Source organism: Capra hircus, chromosome 7, assembly GCF_001704415.2.
Source record: "Capra hircus breed San Clemente chromosome 7, ASM170441v1, whole genome shotgun sequence".
Taxonomy (NCBI): Eukaryota; Metazoa; Chordata; class Mammalia; order Artiodactyla; family Bovidae; genus Capra; species Capra hircus.
In genome coordinates this window covers 38,915,782-38,930,091 of record NC_030814.1, presented here as the reverse complement: position 1 = coordinate 38,930,091, position 14,310 = coordinate 38,915,782, and the positions used below count along the sequence as shown (strand labels likewise).

The window sequence follows — 14,310 nt, the reverse complement described above, 5'->3', positions numbered from 1 at the left end:
GCTGTTGTGGAATGTTATGAGGGCAGAGATATGAGAATAAAAGGAAAAAGTGATGCCACGTGTATTAGGTTGGGACCTTGGAGAAACAGAAACAAAGATTGGATTAGAAATATGAGGGGTTTATTGGAGGGAGCACCTGCAAGGGGAAGTGAGCAGAAACAGGGAACTGGACGTGACTGGGATCCCGTCAGGTCCCTGAGAGGAGTAGGGACCTGGGTCAGAGAAGTCCTGCCCTGCAGGTTAGTCCCAGGGACGCTTCAGCAAAGCCACTGGGGAGCCAACACCACCTGTCACAGGGGCCCCTGCTCTGTCCTGCAGGGCTGTCACTGACTGAACAGCCGTGGGACCTGCGACCTTGGCGTGGAGGCGCCCTGCATCCAGAGAAGTGTGTGTTCTGGCTGCCACTCAGTGGAATAAGCCAGGCCGAGGTCCCCAGCTCCTTGCGGTACAGGCGCTTCAGCCTGATGGGCAAATCGAGGGCCAGTGCACGGCCCCTGCTCTGCTCTGTCCTCAGTGTGAATACTCGTGCCCTGGCTTCACTGCCATCTCCAAGGTACAGGGGCCTCCTCACCACCTTCAGTACCTGCTCCCATCCTTCTGAGCCTCTGCCCTCCTGAAACGCCTGCCTCACACCCCTGCACGGGCCTGGGGGCTCCTCTGCACTCTCCCCAATCTGTGTCTGCCTGCTAGACTGTGAGCATCTCAGAAGTTACACCAGAGTAACTCGTACTTTTTAGATCCCAGTGCCTCCTGTAGTGGACACCAGGTAATACACGCATTTGCCCTGGAGACTGTTGTTCTGGCCGTGGACATGGCCATGCCGTGATCCCTTCCCCCGGGTGGTGGCCCCAGGCTTGGGACAGGCACCTCCTTACTTCACTCAGTGTCAGAGGAGCCAAGGATTGTGCCAGCAGTGACATTTTATTGGGCTTCTTTAAATGTCTGGTTCCCTCCCTGTCCTCTTTTCTTCAGTCGCAAGACAGACAAACTGCCAGCGTTCTGGCTGACTCGCGCGCTCCTGGGGAGGCCCTCTCTTTCCTGGCTTCCTATTCACACATCCGTCTCCTGCCCCATGCGGGGCCTCTCTGTGCTGCCCCCGGCGCGCAGGGACAAGGCCTGTGCAATGACTCTCCCTCCATCCGCAGCACTGAGCACGTGTGTTCGGATTTGGGAAGCCTGTCTGGAGAGTGGTCAGTCTGGGTTTCTGTGAATATGGTGAGCTTTTCCTGGGGCTAAATCTCAGACTGAGTCCAAAAGTTCTTTCCAAGAGTTCCCAGGAAAGGCCTTGGCATTTAAAGGCATGCATCTTTAAGTTCTTTACCTGGGATTTATTTCAAAGGGGGAGATCTCAGAGCAGCAAAGCTGCCAACAAGGACAGCAAGATGAGAAGGAACCTGTACCTCTGATGAGCAGGGGTTTCTTTCTCTTTTACCCTCCTCCTCCTCTCCACTGGAAGCAGACCTGCAAGAAAAATTAGAACAGTTTAGAAATGATTGAAATGCGTATTTACCCATCCTAGCCAAAATTTTCCAAAACACCCTCGTTTCAGATATTCATCCTGTTGTCCCACAAATCCCAGTCTCCCAAATGTCCTGGAAACTCCTGCTTGTGTATAAGCTCCATGTCCCCTGTACATGGAGAATCAACATAAAAATCCATGGTTATGCTGTGTGTGTGTTCATTTGACTTTATGACATGAACTCACCTTGTGATTGACAAAGAAAGCCCGAAACTCAGGGAGGGAAACTAGGCTGTTGAGGTTGATGGAGCTGTGCAGGAGAGCAAGATCTCCCGTTTCCCCAGAAATGATGAGTTTGGTTTGGAAGCTGAGACTTGACTTGGAAAAGCAGGAGGCTCTTGAGTTTCAACCTCAGGTTCAGTAGAAATCTGCTGAGTGGAATTAGATTCAGCAAGTGGCTCTGCTGTTTCATGGAGAACAGACTCGGAGGCGCCTCGGCCCTCCCTGCCAGGCTTGGCCTTCAGTCCCTGGGGCAGCAGCTCATCACTCAGCCCAGAGAGCCTGTCCCCTAGGGAATCTGGCCAGTGTGGCCAAGAAGTTTTGCTGTCCCAGTGGGGCCCCTTGTGCTCATCTGTGCAAGCGATGGCTCAGGTGGATAGCACTGAAATGACTGCTCTGCTGTTGGTACACTGGGGGCTGAGGGTTTCATAATTTTAAAAGCAGGAGTTTCTTTAACTGCAGAGGAATACTCTATTTTGTAGTCAGATAGGAAGGCAGTTGGAATCTCCTGCTTCTGCCAACTCCCTGTTTTTACTGGACTTTTTGCTTTTACGTTGCAGGTAAACTAAAAGATCTTGGGAACTTGGTTCTCCGGCCTTTTGGACTCTCCACAGAGAATTTCCAGATCAAACAGGATTCCTCTACTGGCTCCTACTCCATCAATTTTGTTCAAAATCCAAATAACAACAGATAACAAAGATAACAATAGCTTTTAAAGCTGGCTTGGAAATTGTATGCTGCTTGGATTAGCAAGGGGAAAGGCCCTGCCAGTGTTTAACTTCTAAAAGCATCTGATCTCAGAGACAGGCTGTCTCGTAGAGCCCAGCGCTCCCTTCTCCCCCTTGTTTTACAATCAGGGTGAAACGCACTTCCTGATACAGTGAGCCTAATTTGATTTCCATTTTACGGTGGTGTCTGTGCTGCTGTTGCCCTGGTTCCGGCCGTCCTTTGTTTTGTCCAGGAGAAAGCCTGCTTATCGAGACTTGCCTCCCTGAGCTCCATAAACACAAACCCAGCTGGGGTCTCCTGGGCTGAGCAAACCTGCCAGGCAGAGACCCCCCGGCCATGCGTGATGGGGTCCCCGCCTGCTGTCCCCTCACCCCGATCACACACACTGCCCTGCGTGGGCTCCAGCATTTCCTGGTTTCCTCTGGTAATAAATGCTTTCTGTGACAGTCTGAGCTGGGTTGTGAATTTTGTCCCCAAAATAACAGCTAGAGCAGAAGGCATCCTGGCTGTAGGAGGCAGTGTTGATTTCGAGGAGTGTTACTGGAGTCCAGTCCTCCCAGAGCCTTAGCTGCTACCTTGAAGACAATCTGGAGGAGCTGAGTGTCCACCATGTACTAAGATTCAGAAACCCCACCTCACAAGCTGTCTCAGGCCTCTCCAGGTTTGTACAGATGCTTATGAAATCAGTGTTTTTGACCAAGTAACCAGTCTTAGTGATTTCAACTTAAAATAACTTTGTTTAGGAATGCTGGTATGTGAATCCCAGAACAAAACCGTATTCTTTTAGATTCCATGAACCCAGAAGTTTCAAAGGTAGTTTTCTAATCCTCAGTGTTGTTAAAAAGCTTTTGATTGTTATGGTTTAAGTGTTAAAAGTGGTGACATTCAGGTTTCATGTTAGAAGTGAAGTACACGTATAATTCTGTAAGTGACATGCAGTAAGCATGCTCCCAGTGTTAAGAACTGTGCTGTTGTTTTGATCAGTTCCTCAGAGCCTCTTAGCGTGTGCTGTTAGGCAGTGGGATGGTCTGCTGTATACACTCTGTGGCTCCCAGGTTTTCTGGCAGGGGCAGCATGAGAGACCTTAGCTCCCCAACCAGGGGTTGAACCCATGCCCCCTGAGGTGGAAGCACCGGACCCCCAGGGAAGCCCTGTCTCCTAGATGGAGATCACATTCTTCATGCAGTTTATAAGGGGGAAGGGGAGAAGGGAAAAGAATGTGGTTCATTTTGCTTTGCTGTCTTTATGATAAATCTGGCCTCTAATTTCTCCCAGAAGGTGTGTGAGAAATCACACACGTAGCACAGAAACCTTGGCTGAAAGTTGCATGGTCCAGCTGGTGGCGGCACGTGCTCCCTGTGCAGCAGTGCCCTACTGGCCAGCACTCCACCGACCTCTTGATCTCAGCACTACTCCACGCTCAGACTATGTAAGGAGGGGACCTCCCTGGCAGTCCTATGGTTAAGACTCCATGCTTCCACTGCAAGAGGCATGGGTTCAGTCCCTGGTCAGAGAACTAAGATCCCACGTGCCACACCATGCTGCCAAAAAAAATAAAGGAAAAAAAAATGCAAAGAGCACTTTATGTGGACTAATCTCTTGATATTTATCAATATTTACATAGACGTTAAAATAGAAATTTTAAAAATATTCCTTTAAAATAAAATTTATTTTTTGTTAGTAAGTTATTTCATAACCACTGTGAAAAGTTTTGACCTCGTAGACACCTGAAAGGGTCCCAGGAACCCTTGGGGCGCCTTGGACCATCTTAAAAGTCGTTTTTTTCAGATTATGGTGGCCTGTATTTACTTCATGATATAAGATGTATGATTTAAAAGTCTGTGATGCTTTTGTCACCCCACAAAAAAGGTATACCAGAATAGATTTCTAAGGTAATCCACGCTGTGACATTTATTTTTATGCCAGTGACATTGCAGTGGATCACAAAAATTTTGGCTCTTCTAGAATTTCCTTGAAGACTCAAACACATTTTTAAAAGTATTACTTATTCCCTATCTGCCTCCATGAATAGACCGTGAGCTTCTGGAAGGTAAGGGCCATATTTATCTTCTTAATAGCACCTACTGCTTTACTAGAAACTTAGTAAACTGGTGTTAAAGGATATTCCGTAAGAAGTGGCCTCAGTGCAAACAATCATTCTATCCAAACGTCTCTAGGTTCTGTGGCCTGCCTTTATTTAGTACCTGTGTTAGTTGGTTGGTTTTGTTTTTGCAGCTTAAAAAGACATTTGTAGAGTCCCTTAAGGCCAGTCAAGCCCATGTTGTGCAGCCACGTAGAATATCCTCAGATGGTGATCATCCACCCTGGCCTGTAAACCTAATGCCTCCCGATTTTTATATTTTCATTTCTGCATCTTGGATATTTACAAGGCTTTGTCTTGAGACTTTCAGAAACCCCCAGCTGGTCCTCTGGTTTTATGCTCCCCTCCATCTTCCAGGTCACCTTATGTTCTCTATTTCTGTGTCCACAGTCTCAGCCACCTCCTGGTTCTCACGTGAGCAGCTTTTTCATACATTGGAGCCTCTGCAGTAGGCTTACCCAGGGCCTGGCTCTGTTACAGTCACACTTGGGTGGTAGTTTTTTTGTGCAGTGTACTGTGGATTCAGTTCATTTTGCGCACACGTCATGGATCCGAAGTATGGTTAAATCCTATTCTTCATATCCAACTCTTTCCTAAGAGCTCCTTTTCTACGTTTCCCTTCCATCACAAGCACTGCAGCTGGGTTTTTTCCCTATCCTTTTGCTCCTTGTCTGACCCACTGCTCAGATACCGTAACTTACCATGCTTACTGGACTAAAGAATGTTATCACGTGCCGAGGTGCTGAGGCAGGGAGTGGCCGAGCCTGCTCGGTTATGACCTGAATGCTGCAGCACTGGGCCTGTGTTTGAGCTGCAGGAAGATGACAAGACCTCACACACTGGACCTCCAGAGCTTCTCAGGTAGAGTCAAAGGTGTGAGTGTTTGTTTAGTCCTACAACACTTTGTGTAGTTGAAGATAGAGAACTGCTTGAGGAAATGTGGCTGGGCCTGGTGATTATTTCTGGTGCTCCTTGATCTCTGTGCTGGTGTCCGAGCCTGTTGCTGAGTTTCTCACAGCTCTCAATCCAGACTGCTTTAGGAAGAGGCACAGGGACTTTATGGAGGCATGTTACTGTCAGGTTGGACTGGCGTGGAATGGGGAGCTGGTGCTTGCTGTTAAATCTAAGCCTGATTAGAAGGTGTATTTGGAAGGTTATCTGTTCCCAAGAGCTAATGAGCAGACCTGCAAATTGCCTTAGAACCGGTTTAGCAAAACTTGGAATGTCAAAGGGGAAGGCTATGATAGGAGGCCAAAGAGGATGGAAAGAAGTTAATAGCTGCTTTAATCTTGAGAAGGATCTTTAAAGCACAGGACCCAATAACCTTCCAAGACTAGAGTGTAAACCTGAGACACCACACCGGACAGGAGCCACCAGCAGCTTAAACTCATTTCCTCCTCAGCTCTGTGTGTGCGCTCCCCGCTGGAAAAGGAGGGCCCTTGGCTGCCAGAGCTCAGTCTCGCTGGGCCTGCAGCCCAGGGTCACTGCCAGCCCACAGTTCTGTCCATGGTGCTCTCTGATCACTTCCGCTTCTGACCCTGCCTTACTTATTAAGGCACTGAAATCTCCCTCTAATCCTGCTATGGGTGTATACTGTGTACCTGATAACACATTCCCACACCCTAGGAAAAATCTCCTGGAAGCAGTTTCAGTGAGATGTTCCTCATCCTTTGCAGCCTACCCCTCTCTGCACTTCAGTAGTAAGCAGCTTAGTCCTTCTAGCATCTGGATTTCCTTTAGAAAAGGAAGCACTGATACGTGAACATTCCACCAGAAGTGGCTGGAAATTCTTTCTTCAGGGAAGCTGCACAGCTAATACAGAGAATGGCAGTTTCCAGTCACTATCTGTTGTCTGGAGAGCAGCCTTGACCTCACACTAGACCGAGTCCATTAGTACTGCTGAGAATGAGAAATGGGTTACTTGCTACCAGCCAGCCCATAGAGCATCAGGGTGACTGCTTAAGAACTTCCAAAGGGCAATCAAGGAAACTAATGAGGTTAGTTTATGAAAATTAGTGAGGATGTCCTTGTATTTTCAAAAATTTCAGTCTTCCTGCGAGTTAGTAATTTAAGGTAAAGATGGGTACATGGGGTTTATTTCTTATACTAGTCTGCCTTTACAGATGTTTGAAATGTTCTAGGATTTTAAAAAATACTCCATTTTCTTCTAATTTCTCAACCCTCTGAGGGCTGCAAGCTAGGAATAAACTCTTGAGAATTTCCATCGGCCAGACTAGAATTAGACTCCCTACAGCTTCCTTTCACATTTCCTCCCGCCTTAGCTAAAGCACAGCAAAGCCTGTCACCCCACTGCCAGGGTAGCCCACAGCTAATAATCCGTGGTTAAGATCGAGTCCCAGCTGCTAGTTCTACTTTGCTTAAACAAAAAAAATACAGCCTACCCAGATGCAACCCCAAGTCAGGCACTGGGGCTCCTCCAAACATGTCATGATGGACAGCTGTGAAGGGAATCAACCCAGATGCTCTTCAGGAAGCCTTTAGTTCCAGCTGTGAGGAGCCAGGTCTGCAGACAGTGGAACCTCCTAGTACCAGGTGGAATTCTGTGCCAGCGGAGGTCCACATCTGATACCCCACCCCATCACAGCAGGCACACTGCCCTCCAAGTCAGAAACCAGCAAGCGTGAACGTCGTCAAGCAAACTAAAGACGAGGAGGCCAGGGTTGTGAAGTGAGGGAACAGTGTGAGATGGGAACATGTTTACATTTCAAAGGATGGAGGCTTTGGAGGACTATCTGGTACTTGGTCTCAAGGACACAGGACTGTTGTGTAGGGATAGTTTGGCTGCCCAGAACAGATAAGCTATCTGCAGCGCTACCTCAGGGAGTTAGCTGGGAAACAAAGTCTTATTTCCAAGAGCCCTGTGACTGACTGGATTCTCAGTCGGCTCCAAGGCCAGGAGGCAGCTTTTGCAGCCGCTCCCTTTCTGTCGGCATGAAAGCAGCTCTGTGGAAGCCCGTCCTATAAGGTTGCTTTGTGTCTCACTGAAGCCCCTGGCCCTGCGTTTCTAGGGCAGGGACACATCAGGTTCCTCTTTACCGCAGGGCACTGCCCATTGCTGAATCCGTTTGCCTCCATTAGATTACAGGTGTGGGCGGTCTGCTTAATATCCACAGGCCACAGGCAGAATTCAGAAAAGGATTATTCCCTGAGTGAACTCTTCTGTAGAGTTCCTGATGTCACCTGTGTTTTGGCCTTGGCTGAATAGGAACTCGAGCTAGTTGAGTGAGACACCTATTTTCCATACCTCATCTTGGCCAGTGTGGCCACTAAGTGATTCTTCTGTCAGTAAGGTAACTGATAGAACTAAGATTAAAATCCATGTCTCTACTGAGTAAAGCAGGTTATTCTGTACTACAGGCAGATTCTTTCCCGACTGAGCCACAAGGGAAGTGCCTGTTCAGACAGAAGCATCATCCGAATATCACCCACTCACTTTGCCTTCTGTATGTGAGGTTGCTTCTAAAACCGTGCTCCACAATGCAATGAAGGGCTAATCCTAGAAGTATTAACTCTTTAGGACAGTGACCTAGCCACTGGTTTAGCCAGCTCTTTCTTCCTCTGGCACAGAATGCCTGAGTTGTATTCTTCCATCCCAAGGTCATCACCCTTTGATATCAAAGCAAAGGCCATGAAACTTCTTTGTGAATAAGCAAAGATTTGGCAGGGTGCTATTCACCAGAGAAAAGTATGCTCAAGAAACACTTACAGTATACTCTCTTCAAAGCACTGAGGGAAGAATCATTACTTGAAAGAGCAGAAATGAGCTGTCACGTATAAAAGCAAGAAAACGGCTTACTTTTATGTGCAGTGACATGCCAGCATTCTCAGGGAGACACTCCAGTGGCTTCCTTCTTACACTCATTTAGGTAAACTGAAATGGGAGAATGTTTGCGGTTAAAGACTCTGTATACACTCTGGAATAACAGGCAGCCTTCTAAAGGATTGCTTTACTTTAAAAAAAAAAAAATTACCTGACTTTAGTTTCTGGATCAGCCTTAAAAAATCTCAGCTGTCTGATAGGTGTCCAGAGGCTAATTTTTCCTAAAAACTGAGTGTTTCTGGTCAAACACTTGACCTCAGATTGGAGGTACTCAGCTTTTAAAGAAGCAACCGTTTATCCATAAGAGTAGAACTACTTGAAATTAAGACAAACCCAACAGTAGATGTTTAGTTACATCCAGCTCTGAATGTAGATTGTTTCTATCAGAAAACAGTAATGTTTGTGCACAAGTTCCTTATTAAGCTGGTTTCCCTTCCTCTATCCTTGGTCATAAAGACATCCCATAAAATCTCCCAGTGATTAAAACTATAGGTTGTTCTCCTAAGGAAGCAGTGCTACTTAAAAACAGCTTCCTAGAGAACAAGTGGTTGAATCTTAACAGTTTAAAAATAATCTTTAAAACCTAACTAAGTAGTAAACAAATAGTTTTTAAATAACTAAATTTTAAAAAAATCAAGACTTTATTGAATATATGTTACACAACATTCTTTAACATTTAGGTCTCAGCATAGTTTAGATGAGAAACAATTGTTGTCATTCAAGTCTACAAAATGAAATAGGCTTGTGAAGATTTGAAATACAGATGAAGGCAGCATGAAGCAAAGCTTAAATATTAAGCAACTAAAGCAATGAAGGTGAAATAGCAAACATGGTATGTCTAGATTTTAAATACCACCAAGTTTCATTTTTTAAAAAATGAAAGTCTGATTTATACCACCACTGAGAACTGTCATAAAAAATAGATACTTAAAACCTGATCTCTCCCAGTTCTTTTTGCCTTTATGTTACTTCCTCATCATTTCCATCACTCTGCAATTAGAAGTTTTGATTATGCAAAATCTGCTATGATCTGGGAGTTACCAGGTTCTTGAAATGAGCCTGAAGTGGTACTGCTGGGTTACGGATCTGAAAGAACAAGAGGGACCCCAGCCTAAGCTCTGGGCCAGAGCAGGGCGCCGCTTGTGTTTAGAGCTCCCTGCTGCTGCAGTTCCTGAGCTGACTCTTTCAGACTTAATCAAATGTACAATAACTTCATAATAAAAAATTTTCAATAAAGACAATCTTAGAATGGAATCAAGACTTTCAGTTACAGCGTGGTTAGGGTTGGCATTAAACTTGCTAGAAGCAAGACTGCCTACCTTTTCTAGAGTTGTAAAACAGATCCTAGCTGGTATAGTAAATGTTCTAAAACTTACCCAGAACTTTGTGTTAATCCTGAGTTTGGGGTTAATAAGTAATTCCAAACACATATAGTAAGATTATGCAAAGTTTGAGCACTGAAGCCAGATGCTCAGTTATCATTTATGTTGCTTCAAATGAATTTCGTATTTTTATTTTTGGCATTTTTTTCCTTTTGTATTAAGTAATCACTATGGATTATCTTTCTGGTTTAAAAAATAAATCAGTATTGCCACTAAAAAACTTCAGGTATATTATTAAAAGTACGGCACCATCAAATATAAAATGCCTTAAAAATGTAGTACTAACAAGTTCATCTGGTTTTCTCAATGTTTTCTCCATTCATTAAAAAAGAAAAAGTAAGATTTTTTATAATGTGTAATTTTCATAGGTAAAACATTATGGTCTCTGTGAATAAGAATTCATACTTTATGCATGAAAACTTCACCATCTTTATGATTCCTGCTGCTTGTCCCCCATTGGACACCTCTGAGGAATTCTTGCACTTAGAAAGAGGGGCTCTCTGTGGAGAGAGGTCAGTATCAAAATTCAGATATTATCACCTTTTGTGAACTTGATAAAATCAGTAAGGACAGGAAGAATAAAGCCTTTCCAGCTCAGCAGGATTAAGAACTAGTTCCTAGAGAGTATGTTTTCACTCCAAGATTGACAGTAGCCTATCCACTTGGAGTCAGAATTTGAAAGTTAAGAATGTAGGTATGAAAATGTGCAGAAAATATTAAATACTGGTGGCAAATAAATACATCTTAATATGTTCTAACAAGCAAATGTATATTTAAGATAATATAGTCCTGCTTTATTAAAGAAAAGATCCAAATTTTCTTGGTGGGGTATAGGGACACTTTACCATCCTTTTAGTAGGATGTTAGATAATCTTTTCTGAGCTGATTAACAGTAAACCTTGGAGAAAGCAGTTTTAATATGAAAAATAATTCAGCATTTCTGTCATCATCCCATGCCTTTTAGGCGTGTCCAAACTGTACTGAGAACTTCACGTTCAAAAGAAGGTACTGTCAGTGATTCTTCACACATAGAATTCAAGAGTTCTTTGCGTATTTCACATCACTTTCCTCCTCATCTCATGCATAATTTATTGCAATAGTTTTTTTTCAATAAAATATTCCCCTAATACCTTTTCTTCAGTTTAATATAGCACAATATGCACGTGCCTCTTTATAGACTGTTGGTTTTAACCACTGCCTGAACATTTACTTCTTAGTGCAGCTTTAAAAATCTGAGTCTCCAATTTCTTTCAGTCCTGATGCTCTGGTGTTCTCTGTCATTGTGGTACAGGTCCATGAAACCAGCAGCCTGCTAATGTCTTTGTGCTGAAATATAGTAAAGAAAAGGAAGAAAATGTAGTTAAGCACAAGTATTATGATAAACATGATGTCCTTGTTTTTTTAAGCCCTATATAGACTGTGGGATCACACCTGATTTTTTACTTAAAATCAACTAAATTTGAGCAGTGTGCATTTTTTTGAGAAAACAACTTACTGCCACTGTAAGCCAGCAGAAGCATTCTTATTCTTTCTAAAGTATATCTGGCCAAATTCCACCACAAAGAAAATGGCTGTCACCGTCACACAGTCGATCTGCACTTGAGTGTATTTTTCAACACTTATTTGTGAATGTTTGCCTAATAAAAGGGGGATTTTGGCTTTGTTCTTTACGCTGCCATTTCATAAGTAACAATATAGAAGTTTGCAAGTCAGCTTTGCCGCTGTGGACCATGAAACACCAGCAGTCTTCCTCTAGCACAGACTACCTACAGGATTAAGAAGCAAATTTATATACAAAACCAGGTAAAAACTGCTGCAGATGACACTGTCTACACACATGTAAGAGCGAAACAGAGAGAGGGGTGGAGGACGCCTCCCAGGGCAGACACACAGCACATCCAAGGCATCAGCAGTACTGCTTTGCAGCCAGAAGACAACTGGCCATTGACCACAGTGTCCTTGTTACACCAGCAGACCAGGTTTCCAGCAGAGCCACTCTGCACTGTACCTCCAACAGAAAGCCCGACTCTGAACAGAATATTTGTATAGGACAAGGCTTATCAAAAATCACTGCTAAGGAGCATGACCAGAAGGCCCAACATTACAACCTCACTTTGATCCCATGAAGTGGTACAATCCCATTGAAACCCTCTGCAGTTGCCCTTCCAACTTGGAAGCCTAAGTACCAGTAAGGGTTTGAGTTCCCAAGAGGTGAACTGTGGAGAGAATTATGATTTTTTTGTCAAATGTATTTTTAAACCAAAGATAGGGTATCTTCAGTGGAATAACAGACAAAGCAAAAAAGGGAAAAAGGAAAACCATCCCCATCCTTTCTGGTATTTGACTTCCAAACATTTCAGAGTAGGTGTAGTTCTCATTTTTTGATAGCACTCTTGATCTTACGTAAACTTCCCAGTGCTGCCATGCTTCATTCACTTACTGGATCAAGGCTTATAAATTTCACAGGGCATTCTATCACATTTCTTCTCCAGCAATAGAAAGTTACTTCTAGCCATAAATACTGCACACATCAAAACAACAGTAGTCCACGCTTACTAAAGCAATGGAATCATTAACATGGTTTTAAAATCTGACATTGAGCTAAGAAAAGTTTTTATTTTCTAAGACTATTACACTAATATAATACTAATAAATTTAGACTTATGGCAATTTGGAAGTAAATATCCCCATTTTATAAACTGAAAGAGAAAAAAAGGTAAAGAGCCAATTCTATATACACTTCTATTTATGACTCTCCCAATATTTGGCTTCAACCTTAGTGAGGCCTATTCAAGTCGGCAGGAAAGCCAAGGATTGAAGCTTACTATTCCTCCTATGGGAGATGAAGAAAACTGAAAATGCTATTTCCTCGAGGGATCACCAGTACCTAAGACTCCTATATAATATTTAGAGTCCAAAATATTCCAGCCACAATCTCTGATCCAAAATGTGCCATTCTGACCTGGTTTGCCAATTTCAGCTCATACACAATGATACAGCCCAGTTACAGCTCTTCACTAGCTTCAAACAGCAGAGTTAAGTGGCATTAATTCAAGGAAGCAAAGAAAAAAAAAAGATACTAAATTCAAAAGCAGCATGACAACAAAAATCCCTAAGCCCTTCCTGCCATACAAAAGCCCCAAAGAAGCTTTTTGTGCAATATCCAAGGAGGTTTTACTAAATGTGAAGAAATAGATTACAGCTGTACTTCAGCATTATCTTTTGCCACCACGTTGAATTCTGACTTGCCTTCTGTAAATGACAATGGTTTTGAGGTTGATTTAATTCACTAAGTGTATGTTCATATAGATATATATTCTTAATATATATATTAAGTAATGACTAAATAGTTAAATATAAAAGAGACAAAAGACTGAGAAAAGACAGCCCACTAGTTGACTTTCTGTGGAGCCAGTCACTACTTGACATAATTCTGCAACTGGACACCCAACTTCTCCCACCCTATGAGGTAACTCCTCTCCATTCATGAAGTGCTCCGGAGGCGGCTCTCCTTTTTTTTTTTTTTTTTTTTAACACAACAAGTAATAGTGACTGAAAGCTATTTTCACTCACAAAAACTATCACCAATATGAAGTACACCCAGCTACCACGGTCAGTGAAAACAAAGGAAAAAGCCAGTGCATTCTTTTATGTCTAGCCTAATCTGCTTAGGGAATGATAAGTGATGACATGATGCCCTCTTCACTTTGTGGCAGGGCTTAGCCCAGACAGACCTGCCCGTTTCACTGTTAACGTCAGTGCTCCCAGTCTGAATCCACAGTGGTCTGTCAGACACTGTAAGGGAGCAGCAGCGCTCGTCACTGTCTGATGTAATAGCTGCCATTTGTTGAGACCTATGGTAGAAAAAACCAAGTTAACAAAAATAGAGCATTTGAGTTCTTTTTCATCCATTTACCAAAAAAAAGATAAAAATAGGCTAAAATTCAGTTGAATTTTCATAATGAGTTTATTCTAGATAGCTTGCTGGCTTCACACAACGGGAAGCACTTGTAGACTTGAGGTGTGTACACACCCGTCTTGGCCAGAAGAGGGCACTCGCCAGCCCAAGTCAGTTGAGCCGCAAAATGCCTTAAGGCTCATGAAAATGTTGCCTGCCAACGCTAACTCATGATTTAATTCAAAAATCTTGTACTAGCCTAACACTACCCTAGTGGTGAAACAGTCCTGATAGTCTCTATTCTACAAGGGCCAAAGCTGTCATCCCAACCTGCATTAATGAGCTCAGAGACTCCGTTTTGAAGAATCACCAAAACTGCCTGAATCCCATTCACTGTAATGCCAGTGGCACCTCTGCGTACCATTCAATAGCTGAACTTACTGTGAGGTCAAACCTGCTTGAAATTGGTTTGACAAGGTAACCTTTCTCTGAGGCTTTCAGAAGAGACCAAACACTAAGCAAAAGGGTTACTGTTAAGCCTTATTTTTTATTAACCTATTTGCTTGTTTCCTTTTTTCTCTCAGTACAGTATAAGAAACAACTCATGTAGCATATCAGTGT

General features: G+C 43.5%; 2 protein-coding genes across 4 annotated transcripts in view; one reads left to right on the top strand and one right to left on the bottom strand.

Moving 5' to 3' along the window:
- TTC1 (tetratricopeptide repeat domain 1) overlaps positions 1–4,026 on the top strand; it is a 49,506-nt gene extending 45,480 nt beyond the window's left edge. For both annotated transcript variants that reach the window (XM_005683240.3, XM_018050094.1), the window contains exon 8: positions 2,299–4,026. In XM_005683240.3, the coding sequence (XP_005683297.1) occupies positions 2,299–2,432 (134 nt within the window). In that variant the 3' untranslated portion in view covers positions 2,433–4,026. The remainder of the gene's footprint in view (positions 1–2,298) is intronic.
- The window catches only part of PWWP2A (PWWP domain containing 2A), a 40,039-nt gene continuing 26,763 nt past the window's right edge, over positions 1,035–14,310 (bottom strand). The window contains exons 3-5 of one of the 2 annotated variants that reach the window (XM_018050092.1): positions 13,526–13,645; positions 8,386–11,117; positions 1,035–1,461 (exon numbers count right to left, since the gene is read on the bottom strand). In XM_018050092.1, the coding sequence (XP_017905581.1) occupies positions 11,104–11,117; positions 13,526–13,645 (134 nt within the window). In that variant the 3' untranslated portion in view covers positions 1,035–1,461; positions 8,386–11,103. The remainder of the gene's footprint in view (positions 1,462–8,385; positions 11,118–13,525; positions 13,646–14,310) is intronic. The other variant, XM_018050093.1, reaches the window with a different exon arrangement.